The sequence below is a fragment of the Elgaria multicarinata genome, chromosome 2 (assembly GCF_023053635.1).
Source record: "Elgaria multicarinata webbii isolate HBS135686 ecotype San Diego chromosome 2, rElgMul1.1.pri, whole genome shotgun sequence".
Lineage (NCBI taxonomy): Eukaryota > Metazoa > Chordata > Lepidosauria > Squamata > Anguidae > Elgaria > Elgaria multicarinata.
Window position 1 is genome coordinate 156338307 of NC_086172.1, and position 25929 is coordinate 156364235.

At 43.1% G+C, this 25929-nt stretch overlaps 1 protein-coding gene across 1 annotated transcript in view; it reads right to left on the reverse strand.

The window, feature by feature from the left end:
* Positions 1 to 4355: 4355 nt before the first annotated feature.
* Positions 4356 to 25929, reverse strand: part of NRDE2 (NRDE-2, necessary for RNA interference, domain containing) — a 30775-nt gene continuing 9201 nt past the window's right edge. Inside the window, exons 5-14 of the mRNA XM_063117956.1 lie at positions 24446 to 24905; positions 23101 to 23506; positions 20559 to 20692; positions 17021 to 17144; positions 15123 to 15295; positions 13196 to 13582; positions 9910 to 10820; positions 7757 to 7895; positions 5935 to 6006; positions 4356 to 5021 (exon numbers count right to left, since the gene is read on the reverse strand). Of these exons, the coding sequence (XP_062974026.1) occupies positions 4896 to 5021; positions 5935 to 6006; positions 7757 to 7895; positions 9910 to 10820; positions 13196 to 13582; positions 15123 to 15295; positions 17021 to 17144; positions 20559 to 20692; positions 23101 to 23506; positions 24446 to 24905 (2932 nt within the window). The 3' untranslated portion in view covers positions 4356 to 4895. The remainder of the gene's footprint in view (positions 5022 to 5934; positions 6007 to 7756; positions 7896 to 9909; positions 10821 to 13195; positions 13583 to 15122; positions 15296 to 17020; positions 17145 to 20558; positions 20693 to 23100; positions 23507 to 24445; positions 24906 to 25929) is intronic.

The following is a 25929-nucleotide window of genomic DNA, read 5'->3' on the forward strand; positions in this document are numbered from 1 at the left end:
GAGATCCATCGCAATACAAGGACTGAGCGTGAGCCTGTTGAAATATGCCAGCCTGATGACTTGGGACAACCTGGAGGGAGTGAGGAAAGCCCCCTGCCCCTGTAGCCTAGGGAAGGTTTAGGGTCAGTGGAGCCTCAGTGCCTGTGGCTCTTGCTTGATCAATAGTGAAGATCACTGTAGCAGAGCAAAAGGCTCCAGGTTCCAGCTCTGGCATCTCATGTTCAAAGGAGTGGGCATTGCGCAGTGAAAAAAGCCTTGCCTGAGGCAGGGCTGGGCAGCAGTGAGCTAATTCAGCATAAGGCAGCTTCCCTGCGGGATTGCTCAATCCTGAGTGTAGTTTTTAGGAACTTTCCTGAATACCCAGTAAGAGCGGATAGATCAGCGATCAGTTACCCCACCTGCTCCCAGATGTGTTTGTCTACAACTCCCACACTGGCTGAGAATGATAAGCGTTGAAGTCAAAACATCTGGAGGATGCCAAGTTGGGCTGATCGAGGTTCTTGATAGCCCCTTTCTCTGTCTGGTGATGAACATGCAAGACGGCAAGTTTGGTATTTGGGGATGTTGTGGGGAGTTGCTGTTGGCAACCAGCCTACAGGTACTCTTTCCCCCTTGGGAAGCCTAAAAGCAGCTCTGAAATGGAAGGGAATATGGATCAAGCTGTTCCATGCACCAAAAAAAGATGTATGTATGCATTATTCAAGACAACAGGGTGGGTGGGTGTATTTTCACCTCTTTGCTGTGCTACAAACACACCATTAACTGGTACCAGATTCCCTCCACTTCTGAATTATGAAGTATGTGTACTAAGCCTGAGGGGGTTTCTCATGGCTCCAGTGAACAATTTAAGCCATGTGGAAAGCAAATTGCTTTCGCATTAACTCAAGCTTGACGAGGCAGGCTGTGACAATGCGAAGTACTAGAAATAGATGTTGCCAGAGGAGAATAATCACAAAGAAGCTGCTGAGAACAGGTGCGTTTTTGCTGATTATATTTCAGCGACACGGCCACCTTCTAATAAGTATTCTATCTCCGCACTAGTTGTGGGTTACCTGTGGTGACAAGCACTGACTCGACACAAACAGTTCTTTGGCCACACATGTATTATTTGCATGTTCCCAGTATTAGCCATGGCTAGATTTCTCACTGGTGGCCTTAGACACTGGTAAAATCTACATTGGTGTTAGCTGTAATCGTGATTTAATACTGGTATCTAAAGCTTGATGGACAGCAAATTTTGGTTAGTGCTAACCCTAGCTAAGGCCTGTGCTATCATAAGCGTCTTAATCATGGTCAAGGCAGATAGGAGGAATTTGCACCAGAGGGAGCACATTGCCATGTACTGCTACAAGGATGAGGAACATTATTTGTGCATCAGCCCCATGTCTATTCACTGCTATTTTAAGCTCTTTATGTTCCTGTTTAGAAAGTCATACTCCTAACAAGAAGCAGAGTCATAGGTGACCACAAATGGCTAATAGCCAAAGGCTACGGAGTAGTGGAAGCAGTAGTTTTTGCATGCACTGTTAGAAAATATATTGTGTGTATAAACTTGCACATGCTGCAATTTCAACCCTCTCTAAAAATTGGATTAAATGCCATAGAATCACCCAAAGAATTTGAGGGATTGTATGGTGTGTGTTTTTAGACTGCCGTATGGATCCTTTGCTCCTTCACAGTACTACAGTGCTCAGATTTCCATGGCTATCAGCCAGCACAGTTAAACAGGTTTTAAAGTTTTTGGCACTGGTGTAAGCATTTGCTACCTAAAGCCAAACATATTTACAGGTGCCAAATGGCTTGATGTTAAACTTCAACGTATGTTCCATTGATTTCAGTGGAACTCCGTTTCAAACAACTGTGCCTAACAGCAAAGAAATGTGATTCAATCAGGGCAATATTTTTTTCATCTCAGAAGGACGGAGTGTCAGAAAAGGAGACAAAATGGTTGCAAACAAGAGGCTTTATAGATCACCCTTTTAAAAAAGCTAGCGGTGAAACAGAATCCTCTGCCAACCTGCACTTGATGATGGCTGCTAAAAAGAACATCACTCTGTCCAAGAATGCTATTTGCTCCTCTGCAATCTGGTTAACGTCTTGTTTTGTGACCAGACCTCATAACACCCCAATTGAATGCTTTAGCGGTTTGGTTGCTGACAGCTTGTATTAGATTTCAGGACAGCTCAAAGTTAGTTTTTTATTTAGTGAATTGTACCTCTCAGCAACTGCTGCGAGGCATTACTTACAGAATAATGGATAATTAATTAAAGGCTTTAGAGGTGATGGGCTGTGTTTTTATGCTGCTTTCATTTGGACTCTAGCAGCATAAACACAAGTGTCTCCACTTCTTCTGATGAGAAACACTAGCTGCGATGCCCGAAGGGTGGTAGTGTGATATCCAGATACCTCCATAATTGTTACTATGTTTCCAATATTCTTGGCATAAACAGAAGCAACCGCTGCCTGGCTTCTTGTTAAAACACATCCAGTAATAAACTGTCCCAGTTCTCTGGGTGTACACAAGCTCCCCATTTCAACCTTTGCACAGACACTGCGTTTTGTTGTGGTTGTAAATCTAAACCAACAAAGTAGATGCTTTAGCAGGTTCCACACAGTGTTGTTTCAGTGCCTGGGTGTATGAAATTACTGCTGTGACTCCAACAGCATGTGAAGGCTCAGCTGCTGCACTAGAGCAATGGGCAGTGTAAGATACAGAAAACTCCTGACCTCCTCGCTCTTATTAAACGGGGTGGGGGGAGGGAAGCACTGGCCGTAAGGCAGTTCACAACCATGCTCTGTTGCTCCGTCTGCATGCGACATTATCATCAGAAGATGATTTTGTTTTCTTTCTGAGAAACAGCTTAATATATTCAGCAGATTCAAGTGGAAAAGCTTTTACTGGACTGTTCCACTTCAGACAGCACGTTAGAATACTCCTTTTTAAAATTATTATTCACTGAAATTTCGTTCTTTCAAACAGAAAATTCTTGATTTTGATTTTAACTTGATTTTGCTCTGACTTTATACTGTTAGTTTTACTCTACCCTGTGCCTGTTTGGTGCATTCTCTTCCCCTCCTTATTGTTTTATTATGATTTTATTAGAATGTAAGCCTATGCAGCAGGGTCTTGCTATTTACTGTTTTACTCTGTACAGCACCATGTACTTTGATGGTGCTATATAAATAAATAATAATAATAATAATAATCTTGGGCCTGCAGAGTGAAAATAGTGAAAGCGAAAGAGCAGTTCTTGATTTGCATAAACAACCTACAAACAGCCCATTCATAGGTTGTTAGCATATGTCCAAATCCAGACACTCTGGGTTGTTCATGGGTTAAACACAGAATTTACAATTAGTTAGGTTAACTCTGACTTGTTAAATCCACAAAGAACCCAGAATATCCAGATTTGAATGTCACTCTAACAACCTATAAATGAGGTGATCATAGGTTGTTTATGGAAACAGGAATCAGCTCATGCACAGCTCGTGGCCTGGAAAATCATGGGTTAATTATCCGAAGATTTGCTCCCATGATGTGCAAACCCTATCTTTATCAAGGTAACTTGTGTCTGAAGAAACAGCCCTTTTGTTTCATCATCCTATAATCTCTGACTATATCTGATGTCGCTGAGAAGTCACTTTAACACATATACAAACCCTCTGAAGAGCGTGGGTCAAGAAACATCTGTAAAACGTGGACCAAGCAATTAGGATTGCTCTAGAAATTAGCAGTGGAATTATAATGTAAAACTAAAAGTACAGCAGAGCAAAACTGGAAAAATAGCAACATAGAAAAGGCTGATATACCAATCTCAGCAAGATGTATTTTCTTCTGAATCAATAAAATATGAATCATATGCTTTTCCAGGACACAGCATATGGATACTTGGTTGCACTCAATTAAACAAACTGTTTCCCCGACTCTTGGAGCCTGTGCTACTATAGGTGCTTTGTTCCCCACACTTCTGCGGGGAGGGTGGAAAGTATATATATATTTTTAAAGTCTAAACATCAGACAGGACTCACTTCTTTTAAGACTGTTTAAGTGCATAGTTCTATTCTATAGCATAACTTAGCTTTAGTTTTTCAGAATCTGTATGCTTGCTTATTGTCCATGCCAACATACATGCATCGTTAGCAACCTTTAGCATTCCACTTATTTCAGTGGCGGGCAGTCCAAGCTGCAGAATTTCAGTCTTACATATCTGCTACAGGAAGGTCCAACTTTTGTTGACAGCTGGAATGTCAGGTGGCACCTACTGAAACATTAATTTTCAAAGCTGCAAGAAGGGGAATAGTTAAAAATGGAATTGCAAAATGTCTACACTGTCAAAAAAGACTCCACACATCAATAGAATTCAAAAAATATTTAGCGATTTTTACAAGCGTATTTACAACACAACTACAATTCGTAATAGTACACTGTAAAAAAAAATCCAGTTACATAAGGCTTCATTGCTAACCTTGTGAGCTGCCAAATTAAGTGCACATTTCCACGAATCTAGTTCTGTACAACCTGTGAAGAGTGTTACGAGAACAGGCGAATGTTACCCTGTAAAGTCACAGCCAACTGGGAGAAAATAGTTGCTGGTGAATGTACTAGGTCTATTTGGCTAAATCCTTTGTATATCTAAGCCAAAGCATTTCCAGCAGTTCACAGCATAAGAGCACTAAAAGTCCACTTGGAAAACTTATTACAAGATAGGCACAACTTTGTACCCACCTTTGTATTTAATGGAACAGACGTGCTCAGATGAGGAAAACTTTAGGGGAAAACACTTTTCTTATCCATTAAAAATGTGTGGAATACCCTGAACATTTCCTCCCAAGGTATCCTGAAGATGCCTTAAACGAAAGGCCAATTTCCTGTCTTCACATCTTTGTACCATTCTTTAGTCTTCAAGAAGCAGTTCCAGCTCTTCTATGGGAACCCGTACTCTCAACTCTTTCTCAGCCATTAGATCAAGGATCTCTTGCAGCTCATCTGGAAAATACCCGATGGCATCCATGTATAGCACCTAGGAATATAGTATAAAAATGATAACTATCAGCCCATCACGCTTCTGTTAAGAGCAAGTCAAAACTAGTTTTCATTTGATAAAAGAGCAGGTTCCTATTCCTCATGGCGGTGGTGGTGGTCATGAAGAAACGCATGTGGGGAGGAATCAAGGCACCTGGGGAGAAAGCTGTTTGGTGATGGATGGGCAAAAGTACCTCCCACAACTGCAGGGTATTTGTCATGGGCCCAAACCTTACACACTAATTCAGCCTTTCCCTACCCTGGTGCACTCCAGATGTTTTGGACTTCAATTCCCATCAGCCCCAGCCAGCATGGCCAATAGGGATGCCAGGAGCTGTAGTCCAAAACACCAAAGGGACCAGGTTGGGTTACCCTCCACTGCCCCATCACAATCCCTCCAGCTTGCCCTTCACCTCTTTAGGGCCTAAAACTGAAAGAAAGGAATCAGAATTCAGTACACCCCAAATTTTCATCTGAAATAAACAAAATTCAGCGTAAGGATTAGCTCTCATGATGCTGGTCATGAAGAAATGTGATAACAGCTAAACTAGCCCCAAATGATGAGCTATTTACAATGTAGAATTCTGGACACTAGTCATTTGATCATCCATCCGTGTCTATTCTTTAACTATATTTTAAATCGAATCACAGAGTTGGGAGGTGCCTTAAAGGTAATCCAAACCAGCCTTCTCTATCCTATTGGCCTCTAGATGTTTTGGACTCCAACTCTCACCACTGGCCATGCTGACTGGAGCCGAGAGTCCAAATCCCTGCCAAAGTAGAAAATATACCATTGCAGGCACCCCAAATAGATGGCCATCCAAAAACAAAAACTTTCCTCAGTTTTCCATCCTCTTTTCCGGGTGGTTTCTTTTTAAAAGCAAAAAAAGCAAGAACTTGCTGAAACTTACTTTTGTCCAGGGACAGTTCTGAAGCGCTCTATAAAACAGCCCTTTACTTTTTTCTTTATCTCCCAAAGAAACCTGAAGAGGTAAGACAACGTTTGAATTTTAAACAGGTAAAGATTTTTTTTAAAAGCAAAGTTTTATGTACGCAAGCTGTTATTTTTATTTTAAACTGAAGACACCGCTAGGAATTCAGATTGAGAATATCTCTCGGGAGATAACATAATGACCTTATTCTAAAGAACAGTATGTTAATATATTACACACTGCAGGTGTTTTAGCATTTAGGTCCACATCCTAGCTCAACTGCCAGCTCTTTTGTTTTCAAATTCATTATTTATATGCACAAGAGAGACCACATAAAAATCAGCAGTAAGCATAAACAAATTTTCAGAAGGCGATCCACAATCCACTACTCTGAAAATGCCATCTCTCCAAAGGCAATAAAATCTCCTGTGCTATGGGGAAGCAACAACATTTACCAATTACTTGTTAAGTAAAAACGCATGCAGGTTCCTTAATCTGCTTAAAGTTAGAACTCACACCGAACTAACTACAGAAGGCACAACCCAGCCAAAGTTGTCAAGCACTTCTGAATTCCACTGATTTTAAAATTAGAATTTACCTTTGCCTGTGTGTTTAACTCTCCAATTGAAATGACTGAAAATTAGAAGTGTTTTATCTCGGCTTGGATTTGGCTCAAATGTTCACGTTGACAAAGGGAGGCGAGATGCTGAGCTAGGGACTTAAAAATAATTACATCCCTTGTGTACACGAGAGTGAACAGTGACATTAGAGGGGAGGGAGAGGAGGAGGAATGAAATCTAACTTTCAGACCCACTCCCACTTCTGGATAAGCCGATTCTATTTATTTATTTATTATTACATTGCATTTATATACCGCCCCATAGCCGAAGCTCTCTGGGCGGTTTGCAACACCACTGTCAATATTCTAACTGAAGCGACATGCAGGCTGCCTGCTGATGCACACAGAGGCCCTTTGGCTGGATCAGGATGTTTTGCCTTAGTATTATTTCTACTAATTCTCACCAGTTAGAATTCTTTGCTTCCTGTAACTTAAAATGAGCAAAAGCAAGGACAGATCTGGTCACCAGATCTAGATCTGATATTACAGGGCTGGAAAAAAGTGTAGAAAAGGGCAACTAAATTGATCAAGGGGCTGGAGCATCTCCCCTACGAGGGAAGCTTACAAGAGCTGGGATTGTTTAGCTTGGAAAACAGGAGGCTAAGGGGAGACATGATAGAGGTGTACAAAATTATGTATGGTGTGGATAGGGAGACATTTTTCTCCTTCTCCCATAATATTAGAACTGGGGGTCATCTCATGAAGATTCAGGACAAATAAAAGAACTTCTTCAAACAGTGCAAAGTTAAAGTATGTAATTCACTACAATATTTTACAGCCCAGATGTCTGCACTGCATTTATCATTTCTCTCACAGTACTAGGAATTGCATTTTTTCCATTTTATTTCTTATCTTCACCGCTCCGAAATCTATTTTAAATATATATAAATATTGTAAATAAATAAATAGCAGACCTATGGAGAATTCTAAAATGCTACTTTTCTGCAACTTTTAATCCACGTAGCAGCATTCAGAAATTGCCTACAGCAGAGCTAGACAACCTGGTGCCCTCCAGATGTTCTGGATTACAACTCCCATAGTCTTTCATCATTGGTCATGCTGGCCTGGGATGATGGCCATTGTAGTTCAAAAAACATGAAGGCCATCAGGTTGCCTACCCCTGAGCCTACAAGATTAGTTGGAGGTAGAAAGGAGGAAGGGCCATTGATGGGTCTCTCTCACCATGAAGTATATATACAGCCTCCACAGCAATGGGCAATGAGCTCCGTTTTCAGTCTCAACTGCGTGTTCAAATAAAGCTTTGATTCGATTTGTCAGTCCAGTTTCAGGGATTGTTGCATACACATCTCCAGTAGCGGCCCTGAAATTGCAGAAAATCCAAAACAAAAAGTCACAGGAGAACCAACAGCACCTTGGGGATTAGGGGCAAGGATAAAATTGCCACTCCTTCCAAAAGAAACTGCTGTGGATGCATTAGAGACCACAAATATCAGAAACAAACAGGGCAGTGTGAAGTGTTTTTGTCAGTTTTTAAGAAGTCGGTCAGAGAGAAAAGGTTGCATTTGTGGAAAGAACCTCTGACACGGTGAAGCCATTAAACCCTGCAAAACTTGCAGCTGGCAGAAGAATTTCCCAAATGCAAGAGGCTCAGTAGTAGCCATTTTAGCGGACATATTGAAGCAAAAAGGAGATCAGCCTTTTTTAGTAATAGGAACGAACAGCTTTTCAAAATTAAAATGGGCACAGGGGACCAGATAAACTATTTGAATGCCACCACCCCTTTCTCATTTCTGGATTTCCTCAGGAAATGAGGGATGATTTTGTACAAAGCTTTTGGAATGTCGATGCATGCTTAATTTGATCTCCACTAGAGGTGGAGGTGCCTTATACTGAAAGAGACCGCCTCTGGCCCTCCCTCTGTTGTCAGTGGCTCTCCAGGGTCTTGGGCAGAGGAACCTTTCCTGATGCCTGCCTATTTAACTGGAGATGCTACAGTCTGCACCCAAGGGCTTATGCATGCAAAGCGGGTGCTCTGCCACTGAATAAAGAACAGACCTGCCAGTATCATAATGCCCTTATACAAAGCTATGAGGAAAGCTTACAACGTCCAGGACAGTTTAGCTTAGAAAGGCAAGTCCGGGAGGATATGATAGAGGTTTTCAAAGTTATGCATGGGGTCAAAACAATGAATAGAGAGACATTTTTCTCCCTCTCTCATAATACGAAAACCCAGTGGAGTCAATCCAAAGAAGTTGAAAGAAGACATAAGTCTTTCACACAGCACACAGTTCAACTATGGAACTAATTACAACAAAATGTAACGATGACCACCAATTTGGGTGGCTTTAAAAGGGGCTTAGACAAATTTCTGGAGGAGAAGATCAAGGCTATATATATTACTTCTAGTATCATACCACTTGCTGGAGAACCCATGGCTTGTTCTTGGGTTGTGAACTGTGGGTTGTTCATAGTTTTTAAAAAAATATGTATTCTTTATCGCGGCTTGGTTCACACAACCCAACAATCCACATTTCAATGACAACTCATGGTTCAACAGAAACCCATACTCAATTATAAGTGTGGGTTGTCATGTTGTGAATCCAACCAATGGCTCTAAAGTAGCCTTATATTGTTGAATATAAGGTAAAATCAAACACAGGTTCTACTTATAGACGCATTGAAATGAATGGGAGTTAAATTAGAGACGACTAATTAGGTTCCATCCATTTCTAAGTTGGGCCTCTGTTGGATTTTACACATAATATTTACTTGTGACAAAATAAATGGAAATCAGAGGTTCAGGACCTACGGCCTGCATGCCCCTGCCCCCCTGCTTCTGCCTAATTCCCCTCCTCCCCGTTGTTCAGGGCCACTGCTTTCACACCACTTATGATGGTGGTGAAGCAGTGCTGCTCAATCTGTTACTTTGGGAGTTCTCCCTACCCCAATGATCTTGTGCAAGATCGGTGGAAGTGGGTTGAAGCCTCCCACCACCACCACATGTATGCACATGTTTGCATGTCTCCAGCCAATAATGGATGTGGCCCTTAGGGCCGAAAAGTTTGCGTAGCCCTGATGTAAACCACTACCATGTTAACTTTGGGGAAATAAACAGTGTAGTTCAATGACTTCAATGTTGGGTTTTGATATGGGAAACTCATGTCCAAATCTCCCCTCAACCATGAAACTCACTGCATAGCCATGGGCAATGTCAAATCTCAGAGGCTGTTATGAGGACAAAATGCTGGCTGGAGCTCCTTCGAGGAGGGGAAGGATCCAAACGTAATAAATACGTTAACTTTTGTAAAGGGAGAGCTGTGCCAATCCATTGTGTGACAGTCGAGAGACAGCCTCATCGGTAGGGGTGAAATTACCTCTGGACACTTTCGACTAGCTTTCTCCTCATCTGCTCCGCTTGGATCGCGAAGAGCCAGGGCTCCAGGGATTTGGTAGTCCTTGTGACACCGTCACAAAAACGCCGCGCTTTGCTCGCATCGTGAGACTTGCTTTGTATCTGGACGTAGGCCCTCCAAAGGGACTGGTTGCTAGGATACAGCCTCAACGCCTCCAACAGCGCTTCGCGGAGGGGATTCAGAGGATATACATTCATTTTCATGTGATAGCGGAGCAAACTTGCGTGCATCAGCGTGACGGCTTCAAGCGCCGTGGTGACGTTCAGACCGCCGAGCCTTTCGCCAAGATGTTTGCCTCTCAGCTTGCCATAAACCTGCCTGTATATTGACACCGCAGAATCAATCCCAAGAGTTAGGTACTGGAAAAGAGAATAGCAACCAACCAATCCAACCAGGTGGCCGGAACTGCTGATTGGCCCTTGATCAGAGGCGGAGCCTTCATTTAAGCAATCTTGGAGAAGATGCTCGTATGTCTTCCGAGCTTTCAGGACGTTCACTGCTAATACTTGCCCACTGTAAGGCACGTAAGCCCCCTTTTCAGCCAGCCTGGTCAATATATGAGCAGCACGTGACTCAAGAGTTCCTTCCCGACTCCCGAACAACTCAGCTTCCAGTTCAGCGTAAAGGAGGCTGAGATGACAGAACTCCAGATTTTTGATTCCAGCAGTTCCCGCCATGCTCAGAGATGTATCAAAAACTTTTCTAGCATCTTCTACGTTGCCAAGCAGCCACTCCAGATGGGCATACAGTTGCCAAAGGGAAACGTCATTTCTGTTGTCTGGCGCCTTAAGAAGATTCTTGGCTAATTTTTTACTTTTCTTGCCTTGCCATTTCAGTTTCCTTTTGTTTCCCATTTTCAAACACTGGATGACCTGCCGGTTAATAAAAATAATTTTTTATTTATTAGCAGTACTCATATACCACTTCATATGATAAAGTCTAGAGAAAACACAAATTGGTTTATTAATTCTGCCAATTTCTATGGGCTGGCCCAGTAAGCAATAGGTTTAGTGGAATAACCTACCACAGCTTTAGTGGAATAATCAGAACAGGAAAACAGCATTGGGGGGGGGGGGGGGAGAAGTGAACCTCATTCCCTAGCACCACAGCCAAATTAGGGGTTTCTCTTGTCATCTCCTGCATGAACCTGCCCAAGATTTAAGGTCTTCCTTGGAGTCCCTGCTTAAATGAAGTGGATAGGAACTGGGGGACGGGCTTCTTCCATTAATGGTACTCCGGCTGTGGAATGCTCTCCCCATGGTACTGCCCCAGATGATAATCTGGCAGCAAGTGAACACCTTTTTAATCCTCCAGATGCTGTAAGGATCCACTTTTCAGTTTTACCTGGACTTCTGCATGTTTTATTTCAAGGCTGTGCTGTTGTGTTAAAACTGTTGACCATTTAAAAGTGTAAATTACTCTATAAGCCAGGGGTGGTCAATTTGTGGCCCTGCATGTTTTGGTCAACCACTCTCATGATGCCTCACTATAGGCTATGCTGGCAAGGGCTGAACAAAACCTGGAGAGCCACATGTCGCCCACCCATGCGCTGTAAGACCTAGGACTGAGTGGGATAACAAGTATTTGTAATTAAGTAATTTCTCTTCTTTAAAAACCTATGGAAGATCCAGTCACAGATCTCTGCCCTTCTGGTCTTTTGGGGCTCTTAAATGAGAAGTCACTCTTGCAAGGCCATGTCTAGAATTCCTTGCACTGTGCTCAAGTTCTTAATGACAGAGACTGTACTTTTCTTTCGGAGTGTGCGACCCTAAAAAGTCTCCTCTTGTTGCATTCGTACTTTGATATTTATATATAAGTGAAGACCTGACAGATGTGTTCTCATATCCATCCTCTAACAAACATATGTATAGTACTTATGCTATGCAATCCTTGCATTCATGCTCCAACCACTCCCAACCTGGTACCCTCCCATCAGTTTAGGACTTCAATTCCCATCACCCCAAGCCATCCAATGGTCAGGATTGCTGGGAGTTGCAGTCCGAATCATCAGGAGGGCACTAGGTTAGGGAAGGCCCCCCAACTCATTCCCCCCATTCAAACATGTGCATACATCCCATTCGTACATATATACACAACTTGCGCGACACATCCACCTCCATATCCGCCCAGTGAGCGTAAGCCGTGGGCATGAGTTATGCCTGGCACTTATTCCAGAATGTGCCACCATCCAAAAGAGTGGAGGTGATTCAATTCATCAGGCCCCATGTAAGACGGAAAAGAGGCTATAATCAAAAGACATACAACAGACCCCTGGTGTCTCCAGGCTGTTGGGGAAATGGTGGGTAAAATCCAACATGTCCTACTTAAAACAGACCCATTTAAATGAGTGGAACTTAGTCACGACTAACTTAAATCCAATCTATTTCAATGGGCCTACTCTAAGTAGGACTTACCTTGGATACGATCTAGTGTCTATCCCCACCAAGATTTCTTCTGCGGGGAGCTTCCTTCTCCTCTCAGTGGAGGGGATGTAATGGAGCCATCACTCTGGCGCTATCTACAAGGTAGAAAAGGGCTGCACTGAGCAGAAAGGCGGGGGGGGGGGGAGGAAGATCCCCAGGTTGTGCAGTAGCGTACTCAACACCTGAGCAGCTTTGCTCCTTGTACCTCTTCTCTTTTTAATGAAAGTTGATTGAGCAAAAGAACTCCAATAAGGCAAGCATGCGTGCACATTCTAGGGCAGGGGTGCAGAATCTCTTTCAGCCCGAGGGGCGAATTCCATTCCAGAGAAGCTCTTGGGGGCCACATTCCAGTGGTGGGCGGAGCCAAAGGCAAAAGGGGTAGGGCTAAAAAACAGTATATGACAGCTTAAAGCTCTAACTGCCAGTAACTCAGCCTTCGGAGGAGGCACTTCATCCTTTTGGAATGGGGGGGGGGGAACTGCACCAAAGCGTGGAAATCACCAAACGATAGATGGTTGGGGGTCAGGGGAAGGGGACTGGCCTTATGGGAAACCACAAAGGGCTGGATTGGGCCACCCAGTGGGGGCGGACTGGGCCCTCCAGGCCTGAGGTTCTGCACCCTTGTTCTAAGGCATGGTTTGAGGATAGATGGTTTGGGTGCTGTGGGGGTTAATTTTTCTACCAGTCCCTATGATTTTTATGAGATCCTCAGCTAACCAGGGCACCCTCCCTTCAAGAGTCCGGGAGTGAGATCAAACATATATAGACGTGTTATATGTGTGTTTGTTATCTGCAGTAGATTATAGAAGTATTTTTAAAATTACCTTAGAGACTTCATACCGAAGCCAAAAGTTGGATAGGTTAGATTTTTCCTTCCCTGAAAACAGAGGCAGCATCATATGGAAGAAATTCTGTATGAACTCTTCCCCTTCCTTAGGGTGGCCCACCTGCCTCCCTCCTTGGTCCATCGAGTCCATACGGCCAATGCTGCTGACTCCAGAAAGTGGCGGGTCAAAAGACGTCAGAGGTCCCTGCTTGTGCTGCCCACTGTCAAAGACGTTGTTCTCGTCCATTGCTATGTAGAGGAAGGAAGGGAGGATGCGGCATCCACACGGGACTCCTAAGAATTGCAAAAACGAGCAGAGCAGTTGAAACTGAAGGTCCGGGCTGGAAATTTTTATTAACGATGAACCAAGGTCATCAAATAGGACCTACAAAAGGACACACAAAATGTCGTTATGTATGAATGGAAGGAAGGATAGAGAAAAAATGGCACAAGCCTACAATTTGCTCAAGAAGTGGAATTTGATAAAGACATGGGGGGAAAATCAAAATGAAACAAATCTACAAATCTTTAATTAAAGTTATGATGGCAGTGGTTGTGAAATCATAGTCATCAGGATCAGCATCCACCATCAATGTACGTGTCACTTTATAAAAGACAGGTCCCTGTCCCAAGAAGCTTACAATAAAAAAAGTAACACAGGGGAGACAACAGAGGTAGGGAGAAAAATAGAGCCAGGGAGAAACGGGGAAGCTTAGGCTGAATTATAGGAGGGCAGGGAAATGGGGGGGTCGTTCCAAAGGCTTTGTTTGGCAAAGGAGAATTTCAAGGAGGGGGTTGAAGGAAGGAAGAGAGGTGGCAGGTGTTTTGGGAGGCAGGTCCAACCAAACACGGCGACAGGGGAGAAAGGGCAGGGTCTTTTGAAGGCGCAATAGACCTTTGAATGGCAGCAGACCTGGAGGAACAAATGTCATAGGCAGGGATGTATTAGGAGATGGGAATGGAGAACCTACGTGAGGGCAAGGCCATGGAGGCATGGAAAGAAAAGACGAAGGGCTTGTACTACTCAGGTGCTCCATTTCAAATGAAGGAAGCCAGTGCTTTATGGCCCAGCACAATGGTTGTAAATGGACAGGCCAACGAATCAGTACTTTTAACAAATCACACGATCCCTTTCAGTCACTTGGGGCAAGTTGATCTTTCCCACCAATTCAATCAGTGAACTCTCCAGGCTTAAATCTGATGGGAGATTTAGTGCTTCTCAACAAGCAAACCCTCATCCATTATTTCCCCAAATTAATGCCCTTTTTTAAAAAAACAAAAACAAACGCATTCTAAGGTATTTGCTAATTTGTGGAGAAGGACAAAGTTTCCTTGCTAAAATGCATTTACAAGTTTAAAACCCATCCCCCGCTCCTGGAAGCCACCAAAATTTAAATAACCAGGATCCTGATTGTTTAAATGGGATTCTATATTCTGGATTGGCAATACCCTGGAAAAAGAGTATCAGTGCTGATACATACGCCGAATTCTGACCATCCTTCTACCTCAAAGAAGGATTGGAAGGGGCAGTAGAAGTCCAAGGCATTGTACATGTGGATGGATGTAGACATGTCAGTGCGACACATTGACCCAGTTTGCACAACACTGTTTGCACAACCCTCAAATAACTTGGGTTCACATAACACAGTAACCCCCTGAACACCCCAATTAGGGGTTGCATTCAAAATGATGCCCAGAATATGCCGTGGCTCACTGGGGGTTAAACAACCCACAGTGATCCCAGCATGCCCTGCAAACGGGGCCATTCCGTCATACGCATGATGGAAGGAAGGCAGCAGACATATAGCATTTCTTACTTTCAAAGAAGAGCACTGACACACACACCTGCCTTAAAGGACACATCCACCAGAACCTTCATAAAGCAACTCCAGAAGCTGAACTTGGTCTTATCGCATCACACCAACCTGTCTTTCTGGATCTTCACAATCTTCTAATGTTTGCTTCTTGGTTTTGTCAGGCCGCCAGGGCAACCAGTGCCTTCCTTCACGGGAACGTTCAATATGAAGCCAATTCTGCCACTTGGGTAGAGACTTATCCTTTATTTCTTCTTCGTCCTCTGCATCTTCCTCATCGTCATCTGTCCAAAAGCCAAAACACACCGGCGCATTTTCAAAATCTGTTGCCTTTTCCAAAAACTGCAATTCAGTGTATGCAAGATTCTAAAGGGCTGCCATCCACAAAAAAGCCCAAGGCAGGCATTCGGATAAAGTGAAGAGGGAACATGGCCGTGCATCAATGTTCAGGCGGAAGTTCTGAAGGAAGGTTCCATTGACGTTTAAGTGAATGAGAGTAAAAAAAAACTCAATCAAGCAGGGGGTTGGACTCGATGGCCTTATAGGCCCCTTCCAATTCTACTATTCTATGATTCTATGACTGAGGAGATGGGGATGTTCAAGTAAGGTCTGCATGTGCACCCACATCTCCTCCCCACTTCTAGACCTCATAGGTATCACTGAGACTTGGTGGGAACAGACTCAGGGCAGGAATATGGCCATTTCAGGGTATATCTTGTCCAGAACCAAAGGATCCAACAAGAAGAGAGAGGAGTAGTGTTATGTGTAAGGAATGTGTGAGAATTCATGGTTCTGAGAATGCAAGCCCTGTTTAAAGCATTTGGGTAAAGACAGATGGGTGGGTGGGGAAGGACAACACTGTTGTGGTGGTTTACTACAGGCTGCCCAGCCAGCTGGAAGACACGGATGGTGCTTTCCTGGAACAGATAATAGAACTTCCCCAGAGGCAAGCAGTAATAGTAAAGGGGGACTTTGATTCTCTTGACATCGCCAATTACATCAATGACATGTAACAATATGAAAATTAGTCGGCCAGCTCATAAAACGTTCTCAACATGGGACTTGAAGTTGAATGCATGTTTAGACAGAAAAAGGCCCTACCACTGCCAGCATGCCCCAGACAGCCATGCTAGCTGGGGCATGCTGGAAGCCACAGGCTTTTTCTTCTGTCTAAAAATGCACAGGACTGCACTTGGCTTATCCCTCTTTCAAGGCACACTCACTGTTGACAGTGCTTATTCTGCCAGATTCTTCTCTCGTACCAATGTACGTGACAGCCCCAAGAAAGTTTTCTGTCTAAACATGCTTAGTTTACGGTGCCTTAAGTGGATCAAGTCTTGCTGAGTTGAATGGAACATAAAAACACGTGCACGTGATTTTAACATAGCTGCTGGACACTTGATCATGCTGAGAGGTCTTCATGTTTTGCAATTACCTTCAGTATTTCTACTTTATCCACCCCTCACACAAATTTGTCCCACTTTTTATTCTACTGAAAAGCCTGCTGTTTCTTGCACACTGAATATTCTCTAGATCAGCCTTCCTCAACCCAGCACCCTCCAGATTTGTCCAGCAGCCATGCTGCCTCGGGCTGATGGAAGTTGTAGTCCAGCGCATCGGGGGGGGCACTAGGATGGGGAAGGCAGCCCCAGCTCATGGACAGAGTAATCCGTTTTGGGAAAAGCAAGAGACAAAAACTGGAATCAACATTATGGTGCTGTTGGCACATAATGTCAGCAAATCGTGGGTTAATTCTAATTGTAGGTTAACTGTGGGATGTTTAACCCATGATTAATGTATAGCATCCAGGTTTGGACATCATGCAGCAATTCCCAACGAGGGATTGAACATTCAAAATGGTTATGAAACGTGCCCAGTACACACCACAGCAAACTGTGGGTTGATTAAACAACCCACAATTTGCCGCCATTACATGAGAACCCAGTCACTGAGTATGATTTATTCACGCATGTGTGCCACAATCAGAAACCAAAACTGAAGAGATTTACCAGGTGGATTGATGATGACCCAGCCACCTTTTTCTTGCTGATGCATCCAGGCCTTCCAGCCTTTTGCTCCTTTCTCTCCAATCCGAGGCTCACCACTGTCCCAAAAGGGTTCAAAGAACTCCGCCTATAGTTGGGGATGAAACAGGCATGTTCTTCAGTGTCACACACAAAGGTGCAACAGAAAACTTGAATGGGAATCTCTTTTAGCTGAAGAGTGCGGTAAGAACTTTAAATAAATATATTTGATTTGCAAATGAGTCAAGAAACGATACTAAGATCACCCAATGGCCAGATGTAATACTAAATCAGGACTCATGTTATGTGAATGATCAAGCAGCAAGCATTAGGTTCAAATATTCCCGCCTCACCTTGGGTTTAAACAGCCACAGTTTGTTGTTACATCCAAACTTGGAACTCTGGTTAATTTAAGCAAACCAGGATTGTAAACCACGACTTGAATCTGGCTTGTTTCACTAAAGCACAGTGTAAATTAACCATAGACATAATGATAAACCATAGTTAGTTAAAAACTGGAAGCAGATACTTCCAATCTTCACCTTGCAGCTGCACTGTAGAAGGCAGTGCTCACGCCTGAAACTCATTAACATAACAGTAAAATATAATTTAGCATATCATCTGAACTGGGCCAAGAGGTTCATGACTAAGGCGGGATTTGAACTGGGGACATCTCAGCTCTTCAAAGCTATTAACAAACTTTTCACACAAAAGAAACATTTTATTCTGAGACATAAACAGCGATCCATATGAATCATATTATCTGCAATTTTGCTCTCGCTGAAAGGACAATACAAGTGGGTTTCATTTTGGGCTGGAACCAGCACTGGTAGAGGAAAAAAATATCTGTAAAATTACTTAGTCTACAGCACATAAAGAGAAAACACAAATTTCGATTTTTCATTCATCACGGGAGAGGCATTTTAAACGTCATTCACTGAGCCTTTAAGAAGGGAAACTAGTAATGAAGTGGTAGGGATGGATATAGTTAAAAATACGCATCCCTGTGACATTTCCTTTTTCGGTCTCCATTTGACTGCTCTCACTTGGAGATGAAAATATACTTACTACCAATATATTTTAAATTTAGCCTTGTCGGAATTCAAACTATAAATAACAAAGCAGGCCTAATATGCACAAAAGATTATTGCTCCAAGCGGAATTCAATTATTATGCTATTTATTGCTAAGTAAAGCTTCCACTCTCTATGCTTATGAATATAGATAAGGACTCCGGACCCATTCCTTGCAGCCATGGGGCATGGCCCATTTGTGAGCTACAACACCATACGCTATGGGACGTCCAGGTTACATAAATACACACTAAGCAACAGGCAACTCATGATTACTGCAGAGTAAAGGCCTTTGTATGCAATTAGTTACCCTGGAATAACAAGCTCTAAATTTATTTCAACCTCTAACTCGACATATTCAAGGGCTGAACCAGACTGAAGAAAGCCAAAAGGCAGATAATAATCTCCAACAAGATCGAAGGTTGGCTGTGCCAGTCATCCATCCAAAGGTAAACATTCATGTGATGCAGGAAAAGCAAAGAAAGCAAAACAAGAAGAATGGTGCTATCTCTAGAAGTTGGGAGTCATAGCAAAGAGAGTGAGGCTGAAACGGCCAGGGATTTCTCGTTCACATCGAAAGGAATGCAACTACTGAATTTTCTGCCTCAATGAACTCTTGCAAACTATAAGCTAGAAGGGCAGAGAAAGCTACATGAAGATTTCGACCTCTACATTGGGATGAGGAAGGATAAGAACATAAGAAGAGCTGTGCTGGATTAGTTTGAGGGTCCATCTAGTCCAGCACTCTGTTTACACAGTGGCCAAACAGCTGTCGGCCAGGGACCAACAAGGCAGGACACGGTGCAACAGCACCCTCCCACCCATGTCCCCCAGCAACTGTTGCATATAGGCTTACTGCCTCGGATACTGGAGGTAGCACATAGACATCAGGGCCAGTAGCCATTGATGGCCTTCTGCTCCAGGAATTTATCCAACCCCCTTTTAAAGCCATCCAAATTGGTGGCCATCACTACATCTTGTGGTAGTGAATTCCATAGTTTAACTATGCACCGTGTGAAGAAGTCCTTCCTTTTATTTGTCCTGAACCTCCTGTTGCCATTTGCAATGCTCTCCCTATACCCTGCATCCTGGCTGAGATCCAACCAATAATTGCTACACTCCTTGCAGACCACCCAAGAAGATGACTGTGGCAGGAACTAGACTGCCACCGCTGCCAGCCGTGTTGCTTTCATTTCACTGGCCCACTGCAATTGCTAGTGACAAAAGCATGGAAAGTGACCACTACAGCAGTAGTGCAGATGGAACACTGCTCCATCTTTTCATTGCACTTCAAAACAACCTCCAAATTCACTTCTTAACCACAGCTAAGCATTACATGATCACCGGTATTAACTGAAACAAAAGTTAGCCAAGATTCCCTCTTAACTAGGATTTGAAACCAGCTTCCACCCTTTTCAGATTTTGGCTAAGAAGAACCATAGTCTTAACCACAATTAAGACTGTTAAGATATAATGCTCAGTTGTTGTAGTTAGGGTGCGGGGAAATACTCACTCTAGAAAGGAGCTAGTGAGAGGGAGCATGCAATTCTGCAGCCTGCTCCTTTTCTCATTAACTACAGTTAAGAAACTGAACAAGGCTATGGCCGCATTCTGATAACCACGGTTCGGAGGATTGGGAACAAGACATGTGCTCGTTTTCTCTTCCTTGTGTCTTCCAACTTCTCCTCACATGCACAGCTTAATAGATTACTTCTTCATTTAATCAATCAGTCAATCAAGGATGCAACTGTGTCCAAAAGTGGTAAACTATGGCTTGATCAAACTGAGAAGTAATTCATTAAGCCACATATGGAAATGCAAACATGTTTGGGTCAGCAGGTCCCTCAAATCAGCTCAGAGGGCTCTTTTGCTTGTCTTCCAGTAGCTGCTTCTCTGCTTCTACACACCTGTTTCCTTGGCCATGTCATGTCATGCCTCAATTTCCATGGCCGAAAGCAGTGTCAAACCACACAAAAATAATCCCCAAACAGTTTTGCAGCAACTAGCTGCCACAGCATAGTGGCTAGAAGACTGAGCTGCAAATCAGGAAGTTCCCAGTTTGAATCTCCTCTCTGCCATGTACTCACTAAATGGCTGTAGGCAAGCAACTCTCTCTCAGCCTCAGTAGCCCCATCTGCAACATGGGGGACAATACTAACGGCTTACCAGACATGGTGGCTGCAAAGCTGACAATTACATAATCGCTGTGCAAATGTTAAGTATTATTCTTATAACAATACATACAGATCATGGCCATTTATGTAATTTGTCAAATTTATTCTAGTCACAGACACTGAGGTTTATGATTGTATCTTTTATTTTTCTTTATGATGCTGGTGAGAAGGAGAGGACTGGAGAAAATAGCAAGGGGCAGAAGTGAGGGAGAACTAAGGCATGTAGAGGAAAGGATTATAAAAAGCGGGGGGGGGGATTCTGCATGCCAGTTCTTACCTGTCCCCTTGTTGGCAGATCCTTTACACTATCTGGTTTGAAAAAAGTAAAGTCGATCAGGGCCTGGAACAAAGACAACGCTTTTTCCGAATGGCCAGCTTGCCGAAGGAAATGGCACTGCTGAAGGAAGATGGCTGAAAAGAAAGAGACAACGTTTCATTCAAGGGATGCTACAAAGATTTAGACTCAAGGCCCCTTTACCATTTGCTGTGGTATGACTTTTAGTGAGTCACAGAAGACTGCATTACAACAATCACATTTAAAAAAGAACTTTTATTCAATCAGTTTACAACCCTAATCTTCCCCTCCCAAGATCCTGAAGTTTTAACTGATTAATTATCTGCCTTCTATCAAATCAATGACGTTTAAATGAATGTGCATATTACCAAAACCTTAAAGGAAGCCAGATTCCAGCTGGACATCAGGAAAAACTTCCTGTTAGAGCAGTACGACAATGGAATCAGTTACCTAGGGAGGTTGTGGGCTCTCCCACACTAGAGGCCTTCAAGAGGCAGCTGGACAAGCATCTGTCAGGGATGCTTTAGGGTGGATTCCTGCATTGAGCAGGGGGTCGGACTCGATGGCCTTATAGGCCCCTTCCAACTCTGCTATTCTATGTTTCTGTGATTAAACAGAAGTATCTTTTTGGGACACCAGGACACATGTGATGCAAACACCACCAAAATTTGGTAATAAAACAGCACTTTTCCCCTTTGCCTAGAAAGCACGAATGGCGTTGTGTTAGCGTTTGCTTGCACTAGCACAACAGTATGGTGCTGGTGCTGTGATGCCACTGGGTACAGCCTACTGAACTGTAACTTGTGAGCACCCAGAGGCATCTAGTTGGCAGTTTTGGGAAACCAATGTGCTGGTCTTGTGAAGGAGAGACTGGGGATGATCTGGGTGTGAAAAGAGAAGGACGGGGTTGGTGTATGTAAATACAGGCGCATGGCTTGTGTATTACAGAAAACATCTTGTGGCCTTAAAAGCGCAAGGACTATTCATCTGATAGAAGAAGAACAGGGCATAACTGGCGAAGGGTATTCTGAGCTAAAAGGCTAAGCAATTGCTTACCTTTGGTAATGGGGTGGCTCAGTATTGTCAACTCTCTGGGGTCTTTTCCCGGCTCTACCTGGAGATGCCAGGGATTAAACCTGGGACATTTGGCTTGCAAAACAGGAGTTCTACCACTGAGCTATTGCCACAGGATGCTGCACACCCCAAATTAAGCTGTGAGGGATATTTGGATATACTGAAGATCCTCGCTCAAAGAAAAGGACAGGGCTAAAAATGACCTTCAGGTCCATCCAACTTCCAGTTTTCTGGTTTGACAGAATGTCCTTGTGGCAGGAGTTGAGCACCAGGGGGCAGAAGCCTTCAGCACATCTTTGCTGATGAGAGGCTGCCATCTGAACCCTGGTGTACCTGATCGTATCTTCATCACAGGGCTGGAAATCTGATATAGTTACAAGTGACTGACAATCGTGTAATTTTCTTAATAAGTAAATGGGACATTGTCAGGTCAAATCTAGTCCAGGTTTAGAGGCATGATTAAAAAGGAGCATTCACAAATCCTCAAACCAACAGCGAATACTTCCAGCATGGGTATTATTGTTACACCCACATCAAAGTTAACTGCATCCCGTTTTCACAAACACAACACTGCTGAAACAGAATCACAAAAGGAAACAAAATACACAGAAGTGCTTCACTAGAAACCTTAAAATATCTTGACAGTAAACTCATCCTTCCTGCTTCCAGCTCCATTCACTGCTTTCGGAAGTGGCTTGTCCAGCCTTCCTCAATTTGGTGCTTTCCAGATACATTGGTCTGTAACTCCCATCATTCCCAAGGAACAATGGGAATTGCAGTCCAACATATCCAGAGGGCACCAGGTTAGGGAAGACTGAACTAGTCTTGAACTAGTCCTGAACTTGCTCAGCCTGTAGTAGTAGCGCCATGATTGCCATGAGAGGACCGTGTGATTTGTGTACCTTCAGCGGAAACTGACCATGTTGTTATTGGCTGCATTTGCACAACACAATAGTCAATGGTAGGTTAATAGTCAGCTCCAGAGCTTATTATGAACTTCACACAACATGATTATAATCAACTGTGGTGTGGATTAAGGCTAGCGTTGGGTTGACTATTAGTCAATGGTGTGTTTAATTGACACATCCCCCCTCCCTCTCTCCCCCCTCAGTCCCACCTTGTACCATTAAGACTCCAGCACCCACCCTCCGGAAAACCCTCCTGCACGCGGCTCGGGAGATCTTTTAAACGCCACCTGAAAACACATCTTTTCACACAGGCTTTCCCTGGATTTTAACTTAGCTGGTTTTATATTGCCTTTTAAAAACTTTTAACATTTTAAATTTATCTGACATTTGTTGTGTTTTATGGTTTTAATTGTGCACTGCTCAGAGAGTCTTGGCTACTGGGCTGCATAAAAATGTAATAAATAAAATAAATAAATAAAAGCGGGAGGGATTGGAATGACGTTTAACAGGCAGAGAGACAAGATTAGAGACTGTGCTCTCACCTAGCATGGCTTCCTCTGTGCCTGGCAGTGCTGGATGTGACACCATACTGCCATCCTGTACCGCTGACAAAGTGCTCAGGCATTTTCCATAGAGACTGTGAACTTTGGAAACGACAAAGGTGCTGAACTGACTCTGACAGAACAAGAGATACTTCTGCCACAGTGCTGGGTTGTTTGGATGCAAGAAAACCAGCTTCTGCCATTCTTTGATCACAGCCGACGGCTCCCAAAACTCCATGCAAAGCTTCAGCCTGGCCAGTTTCAGGTCAACGTTGTTTACGTTGCTTTCGATGGCTCTCTCCAGAATAGCCAGCTTCTTCTCTAAGACTAGCTTGAGTGATTTCTTTCTTGTCTCCCGTTCGCCCTCATTAATTGTGTAACAGCTGGGGCCTCTCATGAGCTCATCCTTAAAAACAAGTAGGAAAAAGAATGATAAAACATACAAATGCAATGTTTAAATGGGGTGGGGGAGTCTGTATCCTCCTGAAAGATCCAGTGACTAATTATTAAAAGAGGACCCATTTGAAACTGAGCAAAGGCTGAAAAAGGGCCAGCAGCCAAGTTACATCCAAAGGCTTCCTTAACCCCTTCCTTCCCATCCCGACAGCAATAGAGGACATAGAAGAGTTTTCCTTGTTGCGCAGGCCAGCTGCTAGTGAAACAGTCTCTCGTTGAGGTTCAGGCGGTCCACAAAAGGTAACAGAACAGTCCTACACTTGCTATATCTTTTCTGATGTTGGCAATCAAGGCCATTCTGACCAGGGCAGGACTATTGAACAGGCTAACGAGGCCGAGGCCTAAGGCCTGTGCTTTTCATAATACAACACTGCTAGAGTCTACTAATTCTTCCCCCAAAATGTACCAACCGACTTCACAGAACTCTTGAGAAGAGTCTCAGTGAAGAGCCTCAGTGTGCAGGTTGATATAGGAGAAGGCAATCTCCTGAGATGGAGCCTAAAACGGGTGCCGTTCACACTGGTGAACAGTTTGGGAGCCCTTTGCTTGAATTTCAGCTTGCGTAGAAGGAAGCAACCAAGATACATCAAAATATCAAATGAGAAAATCCTGGGATAAGTACCTTATCCCTCATCTACACAGATTAGCAAAATTATTCCAAGGACTAGTGGAGAGCTGCGTTTTGGTGGCTTGATGGGCACTAGCCAATTAGACCTCTCTATAACTGGCTCTTCCATGAAATACACTGCAAGTAGAGGAAAATATACAGGAGGAAAATATATATTTGCACAAAACGCAGCAAGGTGAAAGTAGCCCCACTGCTCTAAAAATGTCACATTTGTCTTTAAAACCCATTGCCTTAAAATTTCAAATATTAACACACACATACCTGAAAAGAAACAAAATCCATCCACGTTTTGACATCCTTGGGATTCTCTCTGACTTTCCTGTTATATTCTTCCACTTTTGCCAACAGGTGGGTGTTTCCATTCTCAGAGCTCTCCTGAGCTTCCTTCTGCTTTAGTGAATTAGGCTCAGGGGGACCCTTTCCTTGAAGCCACAATGTGGTTTGTGGGTCATAAATCCCAAGAGGATTTACCCAGCTTGTAGGAGGAGGAGCATCTGTGTCCAGCTGCAAAATTGGTATCCAACTAGTCAAGCCCGATGGAGAGCCCTGACTTTTGCTACTGATGGGAATGCCATCCACGTTCAAGAGCTTCAGGCCACTTTTTGTGAAGTAGCGTTCAGGTCGTTTCTGGGATGCCTTTTTCTCCGTTGCGGAACTGTCCCAGATTATATGTTGCTTCTTTACATCAATGCCAAGACAGAAGTTGCTTTTCCTCTTGTATCTTTAAAAATAATAGTTAAACCTGAGTCTTTCAAAAACAGTTGAGAAAGAAATAAGGGAACAAGCATTTTTCAGCCAAACCGCAGATGATAGGCTTTGATCTTGAACTAAGCGATATTATTTAGCAGTACTTGTATCGGCAGTCTAGAGAATATTTACTTCTCAACCGCTAGACATGCAGCACAATCCTCTAAGGTTAATTCACAAAGCCCCAACAAGTTCAATGGCATTTATTCAAGTCAAACCCGAAACCTAGTGTTTGTCAAGAGCTAATTCCTTGACGTTTTTGAGCACCTTAGTGTCCTAATTAAAAGTTATGTGTGAAGAGTTTGGGATCTGAAAATGAAAAAAAAAATCAGCACAAGTCAGGTATCTGTCCGGTTTGGGGGTGGGGCTTAATGTTAAATTTGTTATAGAGTAGGAGTTTTTTTCAAAGATCCTCAACCAAATTTACATTGGATGGAAGAAAAAACCATAAGTAAGGTAGAGATGAATTTGGAGAATGTTTTTTTTAAAGACGGAGGAAGAAAGTGGGTTGGAAGTATAGATAATCCACTTCTGAGGACGCAATGGGAAATTTGGAGTAAATTTAAAGGGAAGCTGCTTCCGAGAAACTCTCCTCTAGCACCGATAATAATGTTAAAGAATTTCCCAGAGGATCTAAAGGGTAGATTATGTAAAATATTAAAAGAGAAAAATAAAATAAAATTAAAGGATTGGGTAAGAGATATTAAAACAAGAGGGGATATGGAAAATTTGTTAAAGGAGAAGAAGCTATCGTGGCTAGAATATGGTCAATTAGAGCAATGGAATAAAAAGTGGATTAAAGATAATAGAATGTGCAGAAAGATGACGAGGTTTGAAGAATTAGTAGTAAGTAAGGAGAAAGGAAAAGGAGGTAGTATAGTTTTAAAAGGATTAATGAGTGAAATATATAAAATATTGTTAGAGAAGGAGTTTAGAGAGAATACAGAGAAAATGGTTTGGGAATCAGATTTGAAGATACAAATAGGGCGACAGAGCTG